The sequence below is a fragment of the Erithacus rubecula genome (assembly GCF_903797595.1).
Source record: "Erithacus rubecula genome assembly, chromosome: 3".
Classification (NCBI taxonomy): Eukaryota; Metazoa; Chordata; class Aves; order Passeriformes; family Muscicapidae; genus Erithacus; species Erithacus rubecula.
Genome location: NC_136689.1, coordinates 78,115,920 through 78,137,220, shown reverse-complemented (window position 1 = coordinate 78,137,220; position 21,301 = coordinate 78,115,920). Strand labels below are relative to the sequence as shown.

Here is a 21,301-nt window from a genome sequence, read left to right as displayed (position 1 = left end):
TTCTGCCAGCTGCTTATATCACCAGTGATGCTGAAACCAATTCAGACAACGTGCCTGTTAGTAAATAAGGAAAGTGCCACTATTTTTAATACCTTTTCCTGTTGTCTGCTTTATTACACAAGCAGCACGGGTTCTCTTCGTTGTGTAATGCAAGCTTTGCAGGCGTAGTAAAATGAACTTTCCTGGGACTATTTTTAGAGGTGATCATGGGGATCTGGATTAGAATAGATTAAATAAGGATTTCTGCAGAGATGATACATACACCCTTACTTAAAGACAGGTGACCTGACTGATTGAAGAGGTGTTTATAAAATGAGTGAAGCTGAACATACCCCAAAAACTGGAGCAGAAGAATGATGGGTCATCATCTGTGTGTCCACAGACTGGACTGTATTTCTGTGTAGTGGAATGCAGTCCATACTGGGAAATGGATCTGTAGATGCTCATAATGCTACAAAGCAAAGGTGGCAATTTTGGGCCTTCAGTGTTGAGGCACTGGCAGGGGCAATGTCACTTGAGCTTGATTTCGTATATAGGATTGGGCTTTGGGCTACTTTGTTCTTTTATTTCTACTACTTTTGATATTGTTTTATAATTTGATATTGTTCTATAATACATTTTTAACTTAGACTTAATTTTCATTGTTGTCCTTGCATGTGATTATGGATTACAATGAATCATTATCTCATTTAATTCAATTGCATGTGGTTTTAATCACTGCTAGTAAAGCAGCCTTGCAGACTTGTCATTAGTACATTACAGATGCATGCAAAACAAAGTGGACAGTTATCACAATGCTGGTGGAGAGCAATGGGTAATACCAATTTAGCCTTTTGCCAGACTCATTTTTGTCTGGGGTAATTGGCAGAAAAACTATAAAAAGGTGTTTCCATTTTCAGTGTCTTGGTGGTAAATAGGTTGCCTGAAGAGAACTTTTAGAAAGCATAATTAATTGCATGCTGTTTGTGATTTGCTTGTTATTCAGCTTGAGTTAATATTGATCCTTGAGTACTTCTTGTGGTCTCTATTATCTGTAATGATCTAGCATACAAATAGGCTTACATCAGTAATTTTGTCATAATATCTGATTTATAAAATTGTCCCCTGAGATATCTATGACCTCAGTTAACCAGACATGTTAATTTGTCATTAGCCAACACAGCTGAGCAAAACAGAGTTTATTTTCATAGTGGCAGCACTATTCCAGTCTTGCATGAAATCAAAGGCACGTGAAGAATTATCCTTTTAAACAGAATCAGAAGATTCACTGCTTGAGGAAGATGTTGCAACATCTGATCTACTTCAGCTAGTCTCATGCCTGTTATGTTAATTTGTGTACTGTGAGGAGAAAATAAGAAAAATAGTTATATTTTATTTAGAATACATGGAAAGCAAGTAGTTTATCTGAGACTGTTTTGTCATATATTCTAAAAAATTTTAATTTTGCTGTCACTTCAAAACAAAAGGGGGACCTTTCAAAACTGTACTGGTTATACAAAAAAAAAAAAAAAATCAGATATATCATATACTATGAAAAAACTGTGGGAAAGCTCTGTGAAATGCCAAATATTCCACAGAGGAAAGATAGAGCCTCCAATACCTGGAAGTATTGTGGCTTCTGCTTGGAAAAAACCCCATTACTAAGCTGACTTTCAGCCTCCCCTTCTATGGAAAAATGACAGTAAATGTTAATGCAGTTGGTGTGATGAATGACTCACACTTTCTTGTTTGTCACACAGAGCCTGTGCACAGTATTTAAAAAATGAAATAGTATCTGTAGCAAACCTTGTTTCATATTTTAGGTCTCATGCACAGAGGATCTGTTTCATTGGTCTGGGAGAATGGTGGGCAGCAACCCTGGCCACTGATGGGGAGAGAGAAAGTCAGGGCTTCCTTGGAAAAGGGATACTGTACTTGCATGCTGTGACATATGTACAGTTACACTCCTAATGGTGATGTTCATTACTGTATATTAATGGGAATAGTTTGAGTTTTAGTATTGTTTAAAATAAGTGGTGTTTGAGGACACAGAGAAGGGAAGAGAGGGGAAAGAACGCTGTTGGAGGAGAAAAGTCCTTTTAGGCAGAGGACATACTTATAAGAATATCAATCTTCCTTTTACCTAAGCCTTCAAAAGTAGTGAATACTTCTGAGAATTGATCTTACTGACAAAAATAATGGTAATATTCAATTTTAAAAATACTTTTTTTAATGTACACTGACCATTTCATAATTGCACTGTGGCCTTTCATATGAGGAAGAGAATAATGGATGCCTTGGGTAGAATATTAATATCATCTCTCTTCTCAGGGTAGCCAGATTGTTCAGGTTCAGTATTTTCTAACTAAAACTCATTCATTTTTAGATTTTGAAAAGACATTAAGTGCACAGCTGTATTTTCCTGCAGACTGCTGTGAAACAGGCTACTGCCTTACTGATCACTTCAAAAGGCAATTTGCTGGAGGTGATTTTGTGTCACTTATTAACTGAGACTGTTGAAAGAGTTTTTAATATACAATAGTATTTATTGATATGTGAACTTGAAGATTCCAGACTAACAATTCACTTTGATATTGACTGGTTGCACATGCTGGATGATCTGTTTGTATTAGCTTTCAGGAGGCAGGATATGGACAGGGTCAGAAATGGATGCTAAGGAGAAAAAAAAAAGGAAAATGAAAGGAACCTAATAACACAAATTATCATTGTATCATTTCATGAGGAATTGGGAAATAACCATCAAATCCAGAGTTCCATTTCAGTGTCTGACATGTTTGGAAGGGTTATGCAAAGGGAAGCAGTTCCTCAGCAAGCAGTCTGTCTCACCCACCTCCCCATACACCTGCAATGGGTGAAAAAAACACATCAGCTTTACAGAAGGAACTTGTTTTTATGTCCCCATGCCATTGCTTGTTTTGCTTCTCAACCAGGGGCTGCTGGGTGTACACTCCACCCAATATTGGGTTCTCACACTCTTATCTGGCCCACTTCAGATTTGTAAAACCATTCTTCAAGGATGATTTTCCGTGCTGCTGCATCATGTAATCCCTCAGAAAGCTCCTGCTCTCTGTTGCCTTTCTTTATCCTTAAGCAGGCAGTCTTTGATAACATCTTTGGAAAATAAACTTCAGAAAATGTTGACACCTAAGTAATCCTTCTGGTTTTTAAAATCAGAATGGTGAGTGAGTTTGATTGATTTGAAGATAATTCCCGTCTCGTATCTTCTGAAATCAGAATGCCAGTGTTAATGCATTAGTTCCTATCTAATGGAGGTACTCACTAAAAATAGTACAGATTCCCTCAATACTGTAATGCAAAAACCTCTTGCAAAAAAACCAAACCCAAACTAATGTTTGCTATTAATTTTTTTACAATATTTATTATATTTTTACAATATTTTACCTTTACTCTTTAGCAAAGATAACAAAAAACTAGACTTATTTTAAGCATCTGGTACCTATTTTTAGTACACACAATATACTGTGAAAATATCCTCCAGATATTGGGTGAAGCAGATTTTTTTTTTTTTCATTAGAGATGATAGCTAATTTTAGTTATTTTTATAGCCTTTTTTGAAACTATCTTCAAAAATGCCATTGTTTTTTCAACAAACAATAGAATCTCTCTTCTTATTGTCAAAAGATTTTGATCTCCAAACAATTGTAAAGTTAATTTTCTGCTATCATAAGTAATGGACATTTTTCTGAATGACTGTGTGGTGTTTTAAATCTGCCCAGCTTTTGGAGTTGTGATGAGCTATATCCTGATCATTGGGTGAAAAATTAAATTATTGAAGAATTGAAATAATGCTGAAGTCCTTACAAAATGAACATTAATATTTTTGTTCTTAAAAGCTAAAAACTATTACATTACAGTAAAACTTGGATTAATCTGAACAATCCTACCAGGAAAGTACCTACTTTAGTAAAAAAACAACCCCAAAACCTAAAATATATGACTTTTGGCAGAATCCTCTGTACAATTTCAATAGAAGGCTTTGAAGTATTACAGGTTCTTCACAAGGAAATTAGGATGCTCTTTATAAAGCAGTGGTAGGTGTTGCTTCATGCTGAGGGCAAGAGTGAAATGAGAACAAAAGAAAGCAGAGTAATTATTTTATTGAAAGATGTAATTGAGAAATAACCTACATAGCCTGTGAACAGCCTAAAGAATAGATATCACTCCTGTATCTCAATGAAGGTGTTTGCCACCTCAGCCAACAGAACCACACAGAATGACAGTGAAACAGGACACTGAATAAATAAATAACTAGTTAGATGACAATAAATCAGAAGCCACCGTTGTCATCTGGTGAATATCTCAGCAATGGGGAAAAGAAATAAAGAGAATTTGTAGGCAAGAGAAAAATGATGGAGGAGTCAGGGTGGGCCATTCTGTTTCCATAACCGGGTTCTCCTTGCAGGTCTCTTGTGTGAGTGCATTTCAGGCAGGCAGGGTTACCAGGCAGTTTGGGATTTGTGTCTGCCCCATCTTTTCTGCAGTGATGCTCAGGCTGAGCTCAGGCACACCGAGGAGCACAGGGAGCACTGATTTATCTGAGCCTGCCCTCCTCAGCACCCACCAGCCCCAGGCTGATGAACAGGGGCTGCCCAAGGAATCCTGAAGACTGGAGATAATGGCTTTAATCCTAGTGGTCAAGAGAGCAGCCAGGATTAAGCACTGTGGTTCCATTTAATTAATGACAAGTGTATTTTGCTGCATTTTAGGGAAGTTGTCAGTTTGCTGCTGTGGAGTGAAACACTCTCTGGGTACCAGGCATAGTTACAAGGTTTGCCTCCTGGCTTGACTTCCTCCTGGAAATTTTACAGCCTCCAGCTGTCATAAAACACATTAAACAGGACCTCTAAAAGCAATTTAATTTTATTTACGACTGCAAAATAGGAGGTATAGTTCTAATGGGAAATTAGAATTATTTAAAGATATTTAAAGATAGATAGACAGTATGAACACAACTCCCGTCTACTACTTCCCTTCATGGACCAAGTAGTTGTTTTTCAGAGAATTAATATTCAGAGCAGATCCAGTTCATCTTACCTGCTGGGTTCATTTTATTATATAATAAAATCAGATTTATTCTCATTTGAGTATAGAGTATATAGCCATATAAGCATAAGCCATTTATAAACAGTTACTTTGCATGTAGCATAATGTAATACCTACTCTCTTAGGTATTTCTGAGGAGTATCAAACATTACTTGCCAAAGGGCAGAGATAAAAAGAATTGTTTTGGATCTGAACATTTTGCCTGGAGCTGATCACTAGTTGGGCTGGTACTTTTTCAGTTCTTCTGTCTGGAAAAAATTAAAATAAAAATGAAACAGCTGTCTAGTAAGCTTCTTCAGTGAACTTTTCTCAGTCTGACAAACCTAACTCTCTCTTTATATTTTACTTACAGAATGGTCTCATTGTTGCCTGTTACCAGGGTTATGTGGATATTGTAATAGCCTTAGCACAATGCCCTCACCTTGATGTGAACTGGCAGGACAACGAAGGGAACACAGCTCTAATTACAGCTGCACAGGCAGGTAAGGCTCTCTGTATCACCTCTTACTTGCAGGGTCTTGGGAGGAGTGTGTGTTTGAGCTACTTTATTTTAGGATTTATATTTTTTTCAAAGCCCTGAAACAAAGTATTCTGTGTAAAATAATTCTAGCCAAACACATTCCCAAGTAGGTTTGTCCCGATTTTCTTAGAACTAATTAATCTACAGTAGTATTTATCCAGCAGATTAAGGCAGCAGAAGCCATACATTTTTAGTAGATGCATTAATTATTTTAACTTTAAAATAAAGAAAAATCTCCTCCCAAGTGTGCAGTATTACAGTGCTTTGTTCCTTTAAGCTGATTTCCCAATGTTTGCTCTCACAAGCATCAATTGGGCACTGTGGACGTGTAATGTGCTGCATTAGTGCTTTTCTCCCATGCTTGCTGCACTTAGCTCAGAGGGTCTGTGGAAATTGATGACTTTAGGAAAATGTGTCATCATTAAGAAACACCTTATATGCTAAGACATTCTTCATCCACTCCATAGCTGAAAAGCAAAAAACCTCAGCAGGATTTCTTATTTGCCAAGGATTCTTTTGTAACAGCTGATATGAAGATCGACCATGTTAATACTGATGCAGGCTGGAGTTTAGCACAAGGTTTTCTTTTATCCCACCCATCATGGTAATATTCAGTGAACAAGTGTAACAGATCACTTAGATGTAAGAGAAGTTCCCAGGAGAATTCCTCGCTTCCAGTGTTCACTTAGAAAACAATCACTTGATTATTTCTCTTTAAACTGAAGGGCTGCGCTTTAATCTTTAAGGGAAGCTTTAGTTTCCTCTAACAAGTGTTAACAAAGTGCTAAAGCATGTAAATCAGGAAAAAATTTCTCCAAGGAAGAATGCCATCACTTTGTAGTCTAAAAGTTGTTCCAGGGTCTGCCAAGCTCTGCATCTCTGGTTTCCTTTGCATCCTTCAGGCGCACTCTGCAAAGGCGGCCACTTTACAAGGAAAGGCACAGCTGCTCTTGATCGTGTCTGCTGGCTGGGGAAGGGTCTGGGGTGTTTGTGGGAGTTCATGGGGCATAGTCCTCACTCCCAGACACTGGCTGCCTGAAGGGAACCAATTTCCATCAGGGAATATCAATGGACATTACACGCCACATCTAAAGATTGGAGCACTCTGGTTTCTATGTCAATTTAGCAACAGTGTCACTGGGCATTTCCAGGTAGTACCTAACCTTGCTTTGTGTTGTACCAAAAAGTGAACTCTGCAAAGGTTCCTGCAAGATGGGTCTTGAATACTGGAAGGAAGAACTGTGACCACATAGCAGTCATGAGTACAGTAGCTTTCCAAAGAGGGTGGAAAAGTCTTCCAAAACACTAATCTTATTTATCTGCCCTAATATAAATTTGGACTAAAATAAGTGTAACACTGCCTCCTTCTTGACCTTTAATTCTCAAGATAATGAGCTCAGAATTAATCTAGCAAGTTGACACTGACTGCATTGACCTCTGGCTGTCAGTCAGAGGTACTGACTCTCTGCCAGTACTTGCCATTGATCCCAAAAGAGGCTGGAAATGGCTGTAGTCACCAACAGCATATACAAACCCCCAACAACCTGGATATTTTCCCCTGCCTGTGCTAATCTTGAGCTACATTGTTTGCATCAGTTATTTTATTAATTATCACAAGATACTGCTGCAGTGTTAATAGAGATTACTGTGAGGCTAACATTGCAACCAGAGTGCAATAGATGCTGCTTAATTATTGCTGGATGTTAAGTAGTAACAATGAGCAGTGTATTATAAAGACCTGAAAGCAAAGCTTATGCAAGCTTGACTTTAGTGGGGAATTAATTTATTGGCAGGGGGCAGTAACTTTAGGCTGTGAAAGTAATCACATTTTTGCAAAATAAATTATTCTGAGATCACTGTTATTTATACCAAAACTATGGGTTTACCTGTGGAAAGCCTAATAGCAAATCCACATTATTTGAGGTATTTATAAGGTGGTATTTGAAGGTTTCAGAAAGTGCTGCCCTTTTTGTTTTGATCCACTGACCGGGTGGGCTACCATGTATGGAGCTGGATGGGGGAAAAGATGTGGTCCTGAGGAACAGGTGTTTCAGTGTCTGCACCTGTATTATGAGGTGTGGATACCAAAAGGGATGAGAGAGAGGTCTCTTCACTTGTGCTGAGGAGTTTAAAATCCACATTTGCCTATGCTGTTCCATGACCACCCAGATATTAAGCTCAAATATGAGCATCAGCTTGAATTAAATAGGATTAAATTAAAGAGCAACTAGAGTATCAGAAGATGAGTGAATTCAGTTCCTCATTCAGTTTTGATTTTCAGATTCTCATTCTCCAACAAAAGTATCTAAGGCTGAAATTTTCTGCATGGGCTGACCAGAGAAAGACAGATTGGAGGAATCAGTGAAAAGCAGTATTTTCTTAACAAGTTTCTTAGTACAGAAAAATAACCACAAAGTGCTTCGCTTTGTGTGTAAATTTCACATTTGAAAATTGGTCTGTTTGCCTGCTTTCTCAATATTTCTTATTTCCTATATCCCTGTTCTTCCAGAACTGTAAATGCAGTGCAGTCTGCAGCAGGTGGTGCCCAGAAATGGGTGGTGATGCTATTGAAACAGAAGCAAAATCATTAAACATCATTACAAGGACAATGCAGGAAAAAAATGGGACATCAATACAAACAAGTGATTGAAATAACAAGTGGAAAGAAACAGAGGAAGGAGAGTGATTTTTAAAGAAATAGTGATAAGAAGGAAAATAACTTTTTTTTTCTCAGTTCTACTGCTGAGGGAGACATAGCTACATCAGTGTATAGTAATTGGCATGCCCTGGTGTTCAGAGGGAGTTGCATTCACTTGCAAAGTATAGATGTTTTATGTTACAGCTGCCAGTTTGGGGCAAGGCTGTAGAGCTGGGAACACAAAATTGGAAGTTATCCCAGTTTCTGTTTATTAAGAAAGACATGAGAACACAAACACCTAAAACACCCAGAAGATAAAGCCTTCTGGGTGTCCTTGGTTCCATCCATCTGTGAGAAGGCATTCAACACCTGCAGGCCAAGCAGAGGCATTTTGCAGGTACAATTCAGGAGTGTAATGTTATTTGACAAGGGGGGTCTTCCTTAATCTGCAGTTTATCCTTCTGCCTGTATTACACAGATTATTAGGTAATATTGTCATCATTATAGGCCTTTCCTTTGTGGCAGCAATTAAGTGAATTAAGCTATTACAGACATCTGTGCTGATCTCTGAATGTGGCTCTCAGGGAGAAGTGAACCCTTAGCATGCCAGCTCTGGTAGGAAGCAGATCTGGCTTACAAAGAGCAAGAGCCTGCTTTGAATTCAGTACCACCAAATGGGCTGAGCCCAGGCTCGTTTATTTTAGGGCTGCATCCAGCTTTCACAGCAGATTTTACATCACAGGAGGCTCATCCAGTTTGCAATTTAGGTGCAGGCTGCTTGTTCACGCAGACACAGGAGAACCAAAGTAAACCTCATGGCATCAAATCAAAAGAATATGACAGGGATTGAACTAAGACTTGGCAGCTCTGAGTTTTACTTTGAATTTGATATCTGTTTGAACTGGAAATCTGAAGCAAACCTCAGAGGACAGAAGATCCTCCAGATTAAAACTGAAGTGTTTTTCAGGGATCCCTGAGACACAAAACTTCTGGGAATCACAAACTTCTTAATTTTCTTTCTTATTTTACTGCTGATATTTTTCTTTTCTGTCTCATTTGAGGCCATTTCTGGTCCCCTGGAGAGTTTTGGTTAAGCAAGGTCTTTCAGGATTAATTCTTCAGATCAGCCCAGATTTGCAAAACTTCTCTTACTGTAATTATGCTTTTGGCAAAGGGAAGAACATCTTTAGTGATGTTGAAAAATCTTCCATCTTATCATTTCTGCTTGTTTCAGTTTGTCTCAGTTTTCTGTGGTCAAAACGCAGGTTTTGTTCCAAAACCTTCATGAAGACACATGTTCTACATCACTGAATCAGAGCATGTCCTGCTAAACAATCTGGGCCCAAAGATTCTGCCAGTAGCAACTGATTCCTTGCTAGGATTTGATTTAATGCCATAGAATCAGTAAAGCTGAGACCTCTGTATTGAGTAAGCAGGACCAGGTCACTTGATCCTGCCCTGAACCCAGTTCACTTTTGCTTTGTTCAGCTTGTTGTGGTTTGCTGTATCTTTATATTTCACTCTCATCAGAGTGCACAAGGTACAGGGAGATTTTTATTTGGTTTTCTCTGGCTCTGGAGTTGCTCATCTGATCTCTACATCTGCTCAGGTTTCATGGGAGTCTACAGTTATGCAGTAAGGTAACAGAGTCAAAAAATTATAGGAGAGAAAGAGTAGCACCTGCAGCACAAATTAATTGGTAAAGATGTTCTTAACTTGCTTTTCAAAGTGAATGGAGGATTGTGTTGGCACAAAGTGGTCTCTGATGAAATCTACAACAGATGTGGTGCTATAGACTTTAAAAATTGTCCTGTATGAACTATAATCTGCTTCAGTAACATTTCTAGATGAATTTGAATGGCATGCATTACAGAATAGTCAGCTGGTCTGCAGAGTGAGATGAGAGAATATTTTTACAGCTCCTACTAATTAAATTGTGATTGTTTCAGCTGCCTGACAGACGGCATTATTTTATGGAGCATCAAAGCATCATAAAGTGATTGACATGTGAAGGGAAAACTGTTTTGAATGAGTCATAATGGCACTAGATATTCATCTGATAGTCCAATTATGAAGATTCGGTATCTTCATTGGTCTTCCAACCATTTAGCCAGAGATGTGCTCAGCTCTTCAATACAGCCTTAACTGTATGCCAGTTGTCCTGGCATACAAGGCACATGAATGGCAACAGCAGTTGCCTTTAGAAACAGAACTTAAATAATTGATTTTACTACAAAAACTGAATATCAATCCCATTTTCCAACTGCAGGAGAGTAGGCAAGTGGCTTTACGCTGTCAGCTGGAAAAATAAAAATGTGGGATCCTACACAAAATATTCCCTTCTTTTGTATCAGGCCTGGCATGGTTTGATACCATTATTGGCTGGACCAACTATGTGCAGTCAGCAATTTTTAAGGAAGCACCATGATTTTGAGGCTCAGATTTACCAGGGGAGGAAAAAAGCTGAACCTCTGCAATCAGTTGCCCCTAGTGATGGACCTTCCTTCCATAAGCTGTAGGGATTCCCTCTACAGTGCTGCTCACTGGGTCAAGAAACTGGGGCTCCTTGCCACTTCAGAGTGACCATTTCTGGTCTTCAATTATTCCCTTACCTTAAACTGACTTTTCAGAAAGGAGAGCAGTTTGAAAGAAGGTGGGAACCCAGGTTTTCCACCTCCTATCCCAGTATTGTGGTACAAGTCAAGGCCACTTAATCCCTTAACCTGATGACCTGCAATGAGTGAAAGAGGACACAAAGAAAAGATAGCTTATTAATTATCTGCATTTTCCAGTTATCAGACCTGCAGGAGTAAATATTTGGTTTATGCTTGAGACAGCACCTGCATTGTACAACAAATTTTATCTGCTTTTTTATTTCTTTAAAGGGCACATAACCATTACAAACTATTTGTTGAACTATTTTCCCGGGCTTGATATTGAGAAGAGGAATGCGTTTGGATTCACAGCCCTGATGAAATCTGCAATGCAGGGCCGAACGGAATGTGTGAAAGCCTTGATGATGGCAGGTATGCAAAGTGCTTTTCTTCTTTGTCACCATCTAGCAACTACCAAGAAACTACTCTTGGGATGTTTGCTCTGAGAACTGTGGTACAGCCCTCCCTGGAAATGGGTGCAGCTTTTAAATAAGCCATAGTCAAGGTACGTGCTGCAGGAGCACTCAGTTTCCTCAAACTCACCCAGCAGCTCTTCTAGAGGGTGAGATTGTTGTCCCAGGAGAGTCAGGGGAGCAGGACCATCAAAATTTGTGGAACAGGAGTTAATGAAATCCAGTACATAGGTGGCAAAGCCATGCAGGTCACCTGCTGCCATCTCTGTGTGTGACAGGCAGTGCCAGGGTGGGACCGCAGCCAGACCTCTCTTTCTGCCTTGAACTGTGGTGGGGACTGGAAAGCTCTGATGGCTCCAGCTCCTGTCAGGAGTGTTGGGGGTAGGGGCCACATCCCACCAGGGAACACTGGTGGGAAATTTGGTGACTCATTTTTTTGGTTAATGTCTTTAGAGCTCTGAGTTTGGTCTCCAGGTTTATGGACAACAGGGCACCATCAAGTCTGTGTCTGCTGCAAGGAGGGAGCTGTGGGAGTGAGCAGGTCTCTCTCTGCCCACCTGTCTCTCATCTGAGAACAGGAATTATGTTTCTTGCTCTTGGCTCCTGTCTGCTGTTAAATTTCCAGCTGTATTGCATTGCAAGGTGAAGGGGTCCTGGAGAGGAGACTCAGAAAGTCCCTTGAGGGGCAACAGCCTCTACAAGAGAAGTGCAAACATATAGCATCTTTCAGCCACAACATTGTATGTTTTTTTAATATTAAGTAATTGGTATATAAACTATTAGATAATGATTAAATAATTAGCTTGTATTAATATATATTCTTGTTTTTCAGTTGCAAATACATGACACAAATTAAATATTGTGGAAATAATAACAAATAGCATATGAATATTGTTTCTGTCTAGATCAAGAGTTCTACAGGTCCATTTCATTGAGAATAAGGAGTTCCTTTCAGTGATTTTGCAAGAGTGTAAACCCTAATAATCTGAGGATTAGTAATTAATAATTAATAATCTGCAGGATTTTATCAAGCATAGTGATATTACAATCCTTCATTTCATAATATGCAGTTTCTGGACATTGACATGGCACAGAAAACATGATGTAGTAACTGGTGTGTTATTTTCTGCTAGGTTCTATAGCCTCTTACTCTGGAAAAAAGACTTAGGAATTGGATCATTTATTTATTTTAAATTTTTATGACAAAAAATCATGAAACTACTGTCAGAGCTCAAACACTGCTAGAAACAGATGCACTTTCTGAATTTACACATACTTCATGCAGATGCTAGTTCAGAATTTTCCAGTGAGTGTCATAAATCAACACTTAAAATGAAACTCCAATTCTATGGTTTTCTGACTTGTCAAATTGGCCTTATGGTGTCATGACCTCTTATTACAACTAGACATCTGAGGCAAGCTTGTTCTTTCTGTTTAGGTCACTAGAAAATGTTTTACAACCTTTCAGCTATGTAAATAACTCTGTACTTGTTATTCTGATTCTTATACTAAAAGCATCCTTATCAAAGTTCAGTGCTGTGCTGCCTCTGGCATCTGAATAACCAATTCTTGTTTCCATGATTCATAAGAAAACAGAATACTGGAGAGAACAAACCTTTAGACAGCCAGAAAATGGCTTTTTTATCCTCCATCTTAAGTTTGCCTACAGAAAGTTTTATCAGCCTTTTTTTGCATCAGAGACAGTCAGGATACCAAAGATCATCCACCAACTAAAGATCTGGCAAGTTAATATACTTTTGATTTTCTAAATTGCAGTTTCAGAGAGTACTTGCAGTTCCTCACATTTTCAGCTCAAAAAAGGGGCCACAAAGAAAGTGTGGTAAATTGCCTGCATCAATTTTAATATCTGAGTATTTTTTAGCATTGCACAGTCTAGTGAAATGGAGGGAGGGAAGGAAGGAAATTTTCCATCAGAATGGATTTAGAAGTAGTTTGGGATTTAAGGGACACTGAGTGGGTGCTAGCATTGAAGTACTAGTGAGCTGAAGAAGGTAAAAGTTATTAAAAATTTGGTGAAAAAATCGATTTCACAAATAAGACAGCAAAATTCAATATTAAAATGTAAAAATGCATGACAACAGAGAGGGGAAACACCCATAATCGGCTGTGGGTCTACTTGGCACAGCTACAAACCCGTTAGGTGTGTTTAGAAAAAAGTTACAGCCAGGAGGTTTTTAAACTCAGTATGTGTTCAGTGGCTTGGATAAGACCTCTGCTGATGGCCAGCTACTTATGGCAATGCAGGAGGTCAGCAAAACAAAATAACTCACCTTCCTATAGCTGCCTTAGCATGGATTCAGCACAGTCAGATGGAGAAAGAGGTAACAGCAACGTGTGACAGATGGCCAGAGCTGGATTGCCAGAGTGACTGCTCTTTCTGAAATCTGAGTTCGTGGTGGGGGGCCAAGGTCAATCACTACAAGATTAGGGCACCCTGAGACACTTGGCCATAGCATTGCTCTTCCAGAGGGAGCCCTTGGAACATGGGTTTGCTGTTTGTGAAGGGTGAAGGCCCCGGTCTCCCCCGGCAGTTTGTCACAGGCGGATGCTCTGCCAGCTCCGTGCTGCTGCCAGCACTTATCAGGAGAGCCTGCCAGAAATGCTGGTTGTTATTCACGTGTCAAGCCCTGCTGAAATCTCCAGTGCAAACTCAGTGCTGCTTTAGCAACGTTGTTGGAGTGGCCCTGGATCTGGAGATTGGGCTTTAAACACCATCCATGAATTAGGCTGGTAACAAATGCCTGAGCCTCCTCAGCCCCTGTCTTTCAACTCAAGATGCTAGCTCTCCATCTCAAAAGGACATGAAGTCTTAATAAAATAAGATATTATATCCTGAAGGAGCATGTGTATTCAAATAAATTGTGCTGAAAATGATCTTCAGGGAAACTTCCAGGAAAAGCAAAGCAAGTGGCAAGTGCAGCATTCCTGAAAGAAAACTTGCAGGTTATAGTTACACTGAAATGACAATTATTTCAATAAGACTGCTATCACATTTATGAAGGGACATGATCACTCGTGTATCCCAGATAAGGCATTCTGCTGAATGACAAGTTTGTTCAGGAATGTCTCCCGATTTATACAGAAAATCAATAAAACTATGGCAAACCATGCCTTAGAAGACATTTTGTGATACAAGGTACAAATACTGATTTCTGTTGAAAGGCTGGGATTTCAATACCCTGTAGTATTGTTTTCTGAGATAGAGTTTCCAAAACACCTGGGGACCCATCTGTCAGAAAGAAGGGGCTAGTCCTCCAGGGAAGGTGAGCCAAGGGTGACAGCACCAGCTCATCAACATCAATAAAGGTGCTCCTTTAAAGAACGAGGCAGGGCTGGTTACAATAATCTGGTTCTGGCAGCACTGCAGTGATTGCCTGGAAAGCCCGTGATGACAAGGGCAAGTTCAGAAAGACAAGGTGGGTCTGAGGTCAAACAAGCAATTAAGTCTGTGGGTCAGGGTCCAGACCAGCAGGGCACATGGCCAGGCAAAGGCATAGCCCAGACAAGAGAGCAGCTCCCAAGCAAAGATGGGGAGCCTACACCGAGCACTTTCTCACACTCTTCTTCTTCATCTACTCTGCTCCAAATTCTCCCAGCTGCACCATATAAGAACTGGAATGATATTTTCTTGAAGATAATGGTGAGCAGCTGTCTATACCTCTTACTTGTTTACAAGCTGAGAATTAAATTTTGTATTTGAAGACAATTCCTTCAGCTGCTGTTTTTCCTGTATAAATTCCTTGCCTGTTACATGTACATCAAGGAAACAACTTCCACATAATTTGCCACAGTCACAGTCAGCTCTTTTGGAAAGGAGTTCAAATTCAGGCAAGTGTTAAGAAGGGACCAGGGAAAGAGGCTAGCCTGAGACAAGAGAGATTCAAAGATAGGAACTTTTGGGTAGGAAGGTTCAAAAACAGGTTAGTGAAGCAGGAGGGCAGGTGTTGGTATGTCTTTCCCCCTCCCCTCACTGATTTATCTGTAATTTCTGCAGTCATGAACTTCATAAAACCATTCTGCCTCTGAGATCTGGCAATCCTTTCTTCAAATCCACAGCTCTCTCTGGACTCTTTGATTTGATTGACTCTTCCTCCTCTTTGGCTGCTTTCTGCCTTCCAGTCCAGGCCCCATGCTTGACTCCCTGCAGTGCCCTGATGCTCTGAGTGGTCCTTTCTGCAAATTTAATTTCAAGTGCACTTAAACTGTATCAACTGTTTTGCTTAGGGTGTCTCTTCCTTGATCTGTGTCACCAGCATTTTCCCTTTAGGGATTTTCTCAGAGACTTATGAATTATCTTAATAAAGTTGAGATCTTTATCACTTTCCCTTTGTTCTCTTTTTGCCTTTATTTTCCTGTAATGACAATACATAATTTGTGGGAAAGGTTATACTGAACCCATCACAAACTGGTTTGTGATTGCTTCTCCTTATATCAAGTCCTCCTTATTTTATTTTGAAATGCTGTCTCCAAGATAATCTATTGTAAAGAAAAATGTCATGGTATTTTCTGGTCTTTCCCTCAGATCTCTGGATATCTCCTTGCAAAGCAATGGGATAGACTGTCACTTTTGAGGCAAGATCTGTGTAGGTCAAGATCTGTTGGCTGTTTGAAAATGATCCTTCATCTGGTAAAGAAGCCCTTCAATAAATCAAATGTCCTTTGTATTCCAGCTTTAAACTCTTTCGGAAACCCAGAAATTATCTGCAGGGCCAGAGATATGAGTAAACCATGACTGAATATTGCAGAGCTCAGTATGTTGAAGGCAGCTGGGCAAAGTGCCCGTGCCTGTCCCAGGAAATGTGGTGCAGATCTGCTGCACAGTCTGCAGACTGGAGTGTGCAGAGCTCCCCCTGAGATCAGTCAAAGTTGAAAGGGAGAATACAAACCAAAGGATTTTCAGCTTAAGAACCTGCCTGCCTGCTGTTGCTTTCATTCATTCACCTTCACACCCATGTACTGTAAAACATCAAGATGTGTGTGCCCAGGTGGTGTGCCCAGGACCACTTGGATGCAAGGCACAGGATATGGTGCCAATTGTCAAGTCCTTGACAAGTCTCTGAGATTCTTTTTAACTGGTGCCATCAAGCCAGTTTTTGGACAGGTCTTTTGTATCCTTTAAATTCACCAGCTGTAATCTGCTGGGTATTTGCAACAGCATCCTGCTGGCTTCAGCTTCCAAAACCACTTGCTGCTGCTCATTGTTCTATAGCAATTCTTACACAGGTGCACTTTGAACTGAGCTTCCTGTGTCCTTTACAGAGCTCTTCTCTGTGAGCAGGATTGGGTACATGCCACCTTCATTGACAAATGCCCACAGTCCACCCATATCACGGGAGGACTTCCCTGCGATTTTCTGGTTGCCATGGAATGTGGATACAGTACTAAAGAAATTATAAAGGATACCACAGAGCAGACTAGGATGTCTGCTCCTCCTGTTACTCTTGTACCCTCTCTTCAAGCATCAAAGTGCCCTGGAGGAGTGTAACTCTACTTGAAAACAAAATAATGAGGAGCAAGGGCAAAAGCCAAGGTGTGGGGTCTTGCAGGAAGATGGAGAGATCAAAAGGAATGCAAAGATGGAAAATGATGCAGAAATATATGAAAAAAATGGTGATGGGGACAGATGTCAAAATTGGAGAGATAAAGATCACAAACTGGGAATGGGAAGAGGATAGACTACTAGAAATAATGTCCTTCCTGGACATAACAATTTAAATATCTAAGCCTCTGCTGTGTAGCCTGTATCCCACCCACCTCTTGTGGCTGGTATACTTGGCAATAACAGAGTATTTTGGCAAACAATTACTTCATTTCCTTAGGGCTGGTAATCTTAGGTAGATGAGAACAGCTCTTCTGGGCTCAGACTGAAGGTCCATCTCACCCATTTCCACTTTTTGACATTTATGGAAACTTCCCTTATATATGATCACCCTAGTTACCATCTTCTCAACATTTCCTGATTCTATGGGGTCCTTTCAGACCTAAGAGAGCAGGAATTGCTGATTTGTTGCTTCCTCTATTTCCCCACCCCCCCCTTTTTTTAAACTTTTTTATTTTTAATGCTTTTAAAGAAATTAATTGTATTTCATTTGCTGTTTTTACCCTAGTGAGCAGTGAGTGGATATTTTCATGGAACTTGTGATCATTAGCCTAAGACCTTTTTTCCAAGTGGAATTGACCAGTACAAAGTCCACTATTTTATATGGGGAAGGATTTCTGTGTAGAGAATTGTTTCTTTCCATATCTGTAACACTTTCCTTGTGAGTTCAAGCGAATGGATACTAAAATGGCAGTCAAGATTAAATGCTGGTGAAATTCATTATTTCATTATTTGTAATTTCAAGATAATTTTATATATGCAGTCTACATGTCCTTTACTTTGTTTTAAATAAATAAGGAGTTCATAAAGTCAGGAACCAGATCTGACCTTATTGCATATTCATTTGGACACAAATATTATTGTGTATTTTGTGGGACATTTTCTTGCAGGGATCTGCCAGAATAACCTCTGATCACAGGAACAGAAATGTAGGTGGTTTAATTAGTTAACACTAATTGTTTTCGTTTTTCTTTTGAGGGGCGAATGTTCATGCAACTGACCCAAGCCGCGGACTGACTTCATGGGAATGGGCTTGTTTCACAGGAAGATCGGAGTCTGCCTTCATCATGCAGAAGCTGATGGACAGGCCATGCCCAGAACAGTTTTCTGATCAATATAAACCAGAATGGCCAAAAATGAAGGAACTGCTTGCCAAGGCTGCAGAGCCAAAAAGCTGCTTGCAGAAGATTTCTGAGTGCGTAAGGGCAGCTGTCTCGTTCCGCTCCTTCTACGGCCCAGAGGAGGACGGGGTCCTGGACCACATGGTGAAGGTGACAACGAGCCTGGGGAGTCCCTTCGTGGCTCTGGCGTGCCGTTCCGTGTGCCCAGGCAGCCCGCCCTGCGTGGGGAAACGCAGGCTGGCTGTGCAGGAAATCCTTAGGAAGCAGAGAGCGGAGGAGATCCGGTCGCAAGACAAAGATCACGTCAGCAGCTACGAGAAGCTCTTCCAGAACTCCAGAGTCACGCTGGTTCCCAAGAAGAGGGAGCGCCGGGCCAGCCTGCAGCCCATCAGCGTGGCCGTGTCCCAGGTGGGTACTGTGGCCACGAGGAAATCCAGCCTGCTGCCGCTCCACCTGCTCCGGCGCAGCAGCGTCCGGCCCGGCTTCGTCATCCCCAAAGTCCGGGTCAGCAAGGCGCCCCCGCCCACCTTCCAGCCGGAGAAGGCCCGGAGGAGGAGCAGCGCCAAGGACGACCCCTACCTGCAGATTCCCAAATGGAGGTACAAGGAGCTGAAGGAGGAGCGCAGGAAGGCCGAGGAGCAGGAGAAGAACAGAGCAGCGGAGGCTCCAAGGCCGAGGCAGGTGTCTCCTGCCCAGAGCAGGACCTGATCCGAAGGCAGCTGCTGAGAAGGTTCTGGAGCCGCTAGTCTTGTTATCCTGGAAGATAACAGACTGAATGCCTTCGGGCATCCCACTGCTCATGGAGCTGGAATACGGAGCCATGGCCTCTACGGAGCAGAAATACAGCAAGGGCTGTGCCACAGCACGTCTGGTGGTGGAGCAGGAACGTGTTTGGAGCTGGAAGACTTACTAGGTTTACCAATCTGCTGTTGCTGGGATGTTCTAAGTGGTGCAGTCCTCTTGTGGATTCCTGTTTTACCAGCTCCTGGTGAATGACTGTGAAACAACTTGAAAGGCATGTTTGAAAGGATCGTATTCTGTGTTTGTCCATTTTGTAATGGACAAAATTAAGGAGTTGTGTTTTTCACACTAGACATTCCTTCCTCTCCTTCCTTAGGTAGACGTATTGCAAAGGTTTATAGTAAAATTTAAAATTTACACAGTGTTGGTTGGCAGTGAAAATCCAGATCTACAATTGTTTTGAATATACTAAGCACTTTATTTCTATTCCAGTGAACAGATTTTAAGTACAGGTATTAAACCCTACAGGTCTATACAGTCTGTATGGTTGGAGTTCTTAATGCTATTATTTGCTCTGTTGAATCTAAAAAAGGGCTTAGTATGAAATCTCTCTGCAGTGGAGGTATTCACATCTTCTGCAAGTATAAATCAGGTGCAGGGACTGGTTTCTTTGAGGAATCATAGAAGATGAGACAATTTATGGTTGCCACCATCGCCTAAGATTTGCCTCCCCTGCTAGATTTCCCTTTATCCATTATCTGTTGTCTCCTCTTTAGTCTCAGGGAATTTTTTGTCATTGCTTTTAACTGTGAAATAAGGGAGATGGTGAAGTACAGTGGATATATTTTTTAGGTTGATATTTAAATTTCTTTTTAATAAACTCACCAGGTTTATTGTGAGTCTTTCCAGAATATAGCCAGGACAAGAATATTATGCAGTTTTCAGCAGTTCAAGAAACTTTCCCAGGTGTCAAGCGCAGCTGCACGCTGTGAACACCTGGTCAGCCACTGAGGTGGCCAGATGTCACTGTAAGCTTTGGTGCCCAAAGAAGACAGTACCTCACCTTTCTGTCTCTACACTGGGAGAAAACCTTCCCTAGTATGGAAGTGCATCTCCAAGTGGCAGTTCCCACGGGTAGCTGCAGGTTTTTGTGCTCCACATTGAGGCTTCCTCTGGTTGCACCAGCAGTCAGCCTGAACAGCAAGCCCTGGCAAATCCTGGAAAGGGGACCTGCTGCTTGCTGAAGAAAAACCACACTCATAGAAGTAGAGCAAACAGCATAGAGCACATGGTCAGGGCAAAATTTTGATCAGGCTCTGCACATGTTTGAACTCAAATGTGCTACAGTGTGTCCTCCTGAAGGTGTTGCTGTACTGGAGCCCAGGCAGACCCCAGCTGCTGCTGCTGTCACCAGTTTCTCCCCTCAAAGAGAGGGAAAACTTTTCCATCCTTTATTTCCACTGCACAAAGGCTGGTCACAGTCCCATTGAATTTGTAATGAAACTGTGCAAGTCATGGGAGAAATAAATTCAGTTGATTGAAAACTAATGTCAGATCAGCACTGCCAATTCCTGTCTGCAGGGTCTGACAGAGGTTAGGACAGATGTGGGAAACAAGGATTTTTCCATGCAGCCTGTTCTTTGTACTTCTGTGCTGGCCAGACTGCACTGCCAGGTAGCCTCCTAGGTCAGGGATGCAGGAATATGCACCTGCCAATACACCTGCCCAGTCCTGGGAATATGAAGAGCATTTTAATCTGCAAGTGCATCAGTGCTGTGCAATTCATAGGCACTAATTTTGCAATGGCTTTGGGGTGAGTAGAATACAAGCTGAACTCATTTCTTTGGAAAGCAGGAAGACAATCTTTTGGCTGACAAAGGTATCAAGATAGATTTCAAATTGGTACACTGGATTGAATGGTTTAATTGTTAATTTTTGTTTACTGCCAACCCAGGGTTTTGAAGATTTAGCACTCAGATTTGGTTCTGAAAAGCAACCTGTGCTGCAGCTGAGCACTTGAATTTGCACTTCAGTACCACCTGCAAGAGACCGACAATTGACAGGTGCTCTCAGGGATTAACATAAAGTATGTTAGAATTAGGGGCTGGGAATTAGGTCTGTTTTCTAATCCTTTGTACTTTACTGTGTTTATGTGCATAAATGTGATATTTCCATTAAAAGAGGCAGAAGCTGTTAAACTGATTTGGCACCCTCATTCTTCATAGGGGTTTGGGGGTGCTGCCTTTCACTTCCAGTGGATCTAAAAGCCATTCATTTTCACCAAAGGACTCATCAGCATCACCTGAAAGCAGTTTGTTTTCTCTGGAAGGAGTGATTGTGCGTTAACTTCTGCTCCTTGTGAATTTTCCCCTAGGAGTTAAGGAAAACTATTACTTTTGTTACCCATCAGGTTTTCACTGGTCATCTTGCTGGAGAGAGAGGTCATTGCTTTGCTGGCCTGTGTCCATGTTGCTCTGCTGCAAGCAGGTGTCCTCCCTGTATCCTTGCAGGGAGTGTGACTCCACTTGGG

General features: G+C 41.0%; 1 protein-coding gene across 3 annotated transcripts in view; it reads left to right on the top strand.

The window, feature by feature from the left end:
- The window catches only part of ANKRD33B (ankyrin repeat domain 33B), a 42,960-nt gene extending 21,659 nt beyond the window's left edge, over positions 1–21,301 (top strand). The window contains exons 2-6 of one of the 3 annotated variants that reach the window (XM_079299606.1): positions 5,417–5,546; positions 11,108–11,248; positions 17,888–18,438; positions 20,726–20,834; positions 21,182–21,301. In XM_079299606.1, the coding sequence (XP_079155732.1) occupies positions 5,417–5,546; positions 11,108–11,248; positions 17,888–18,438; positions 20,726–20,791 (888 nt within the window). In that variant the 3' untranslated portion in view covers positions 20,792–20,834; positions 21,182–21,301. Of the gene's footprint in view, positions 1–5,416; positions 5,547–11,107; positions 11,249–17,887; positions 18,950–20,725; positions 20,946–21,181 lie in introns of those variants that run through there. The other 2 variants (XM_079299605.1, XM_079299604.1) reach the window with 2 other exon arrangements.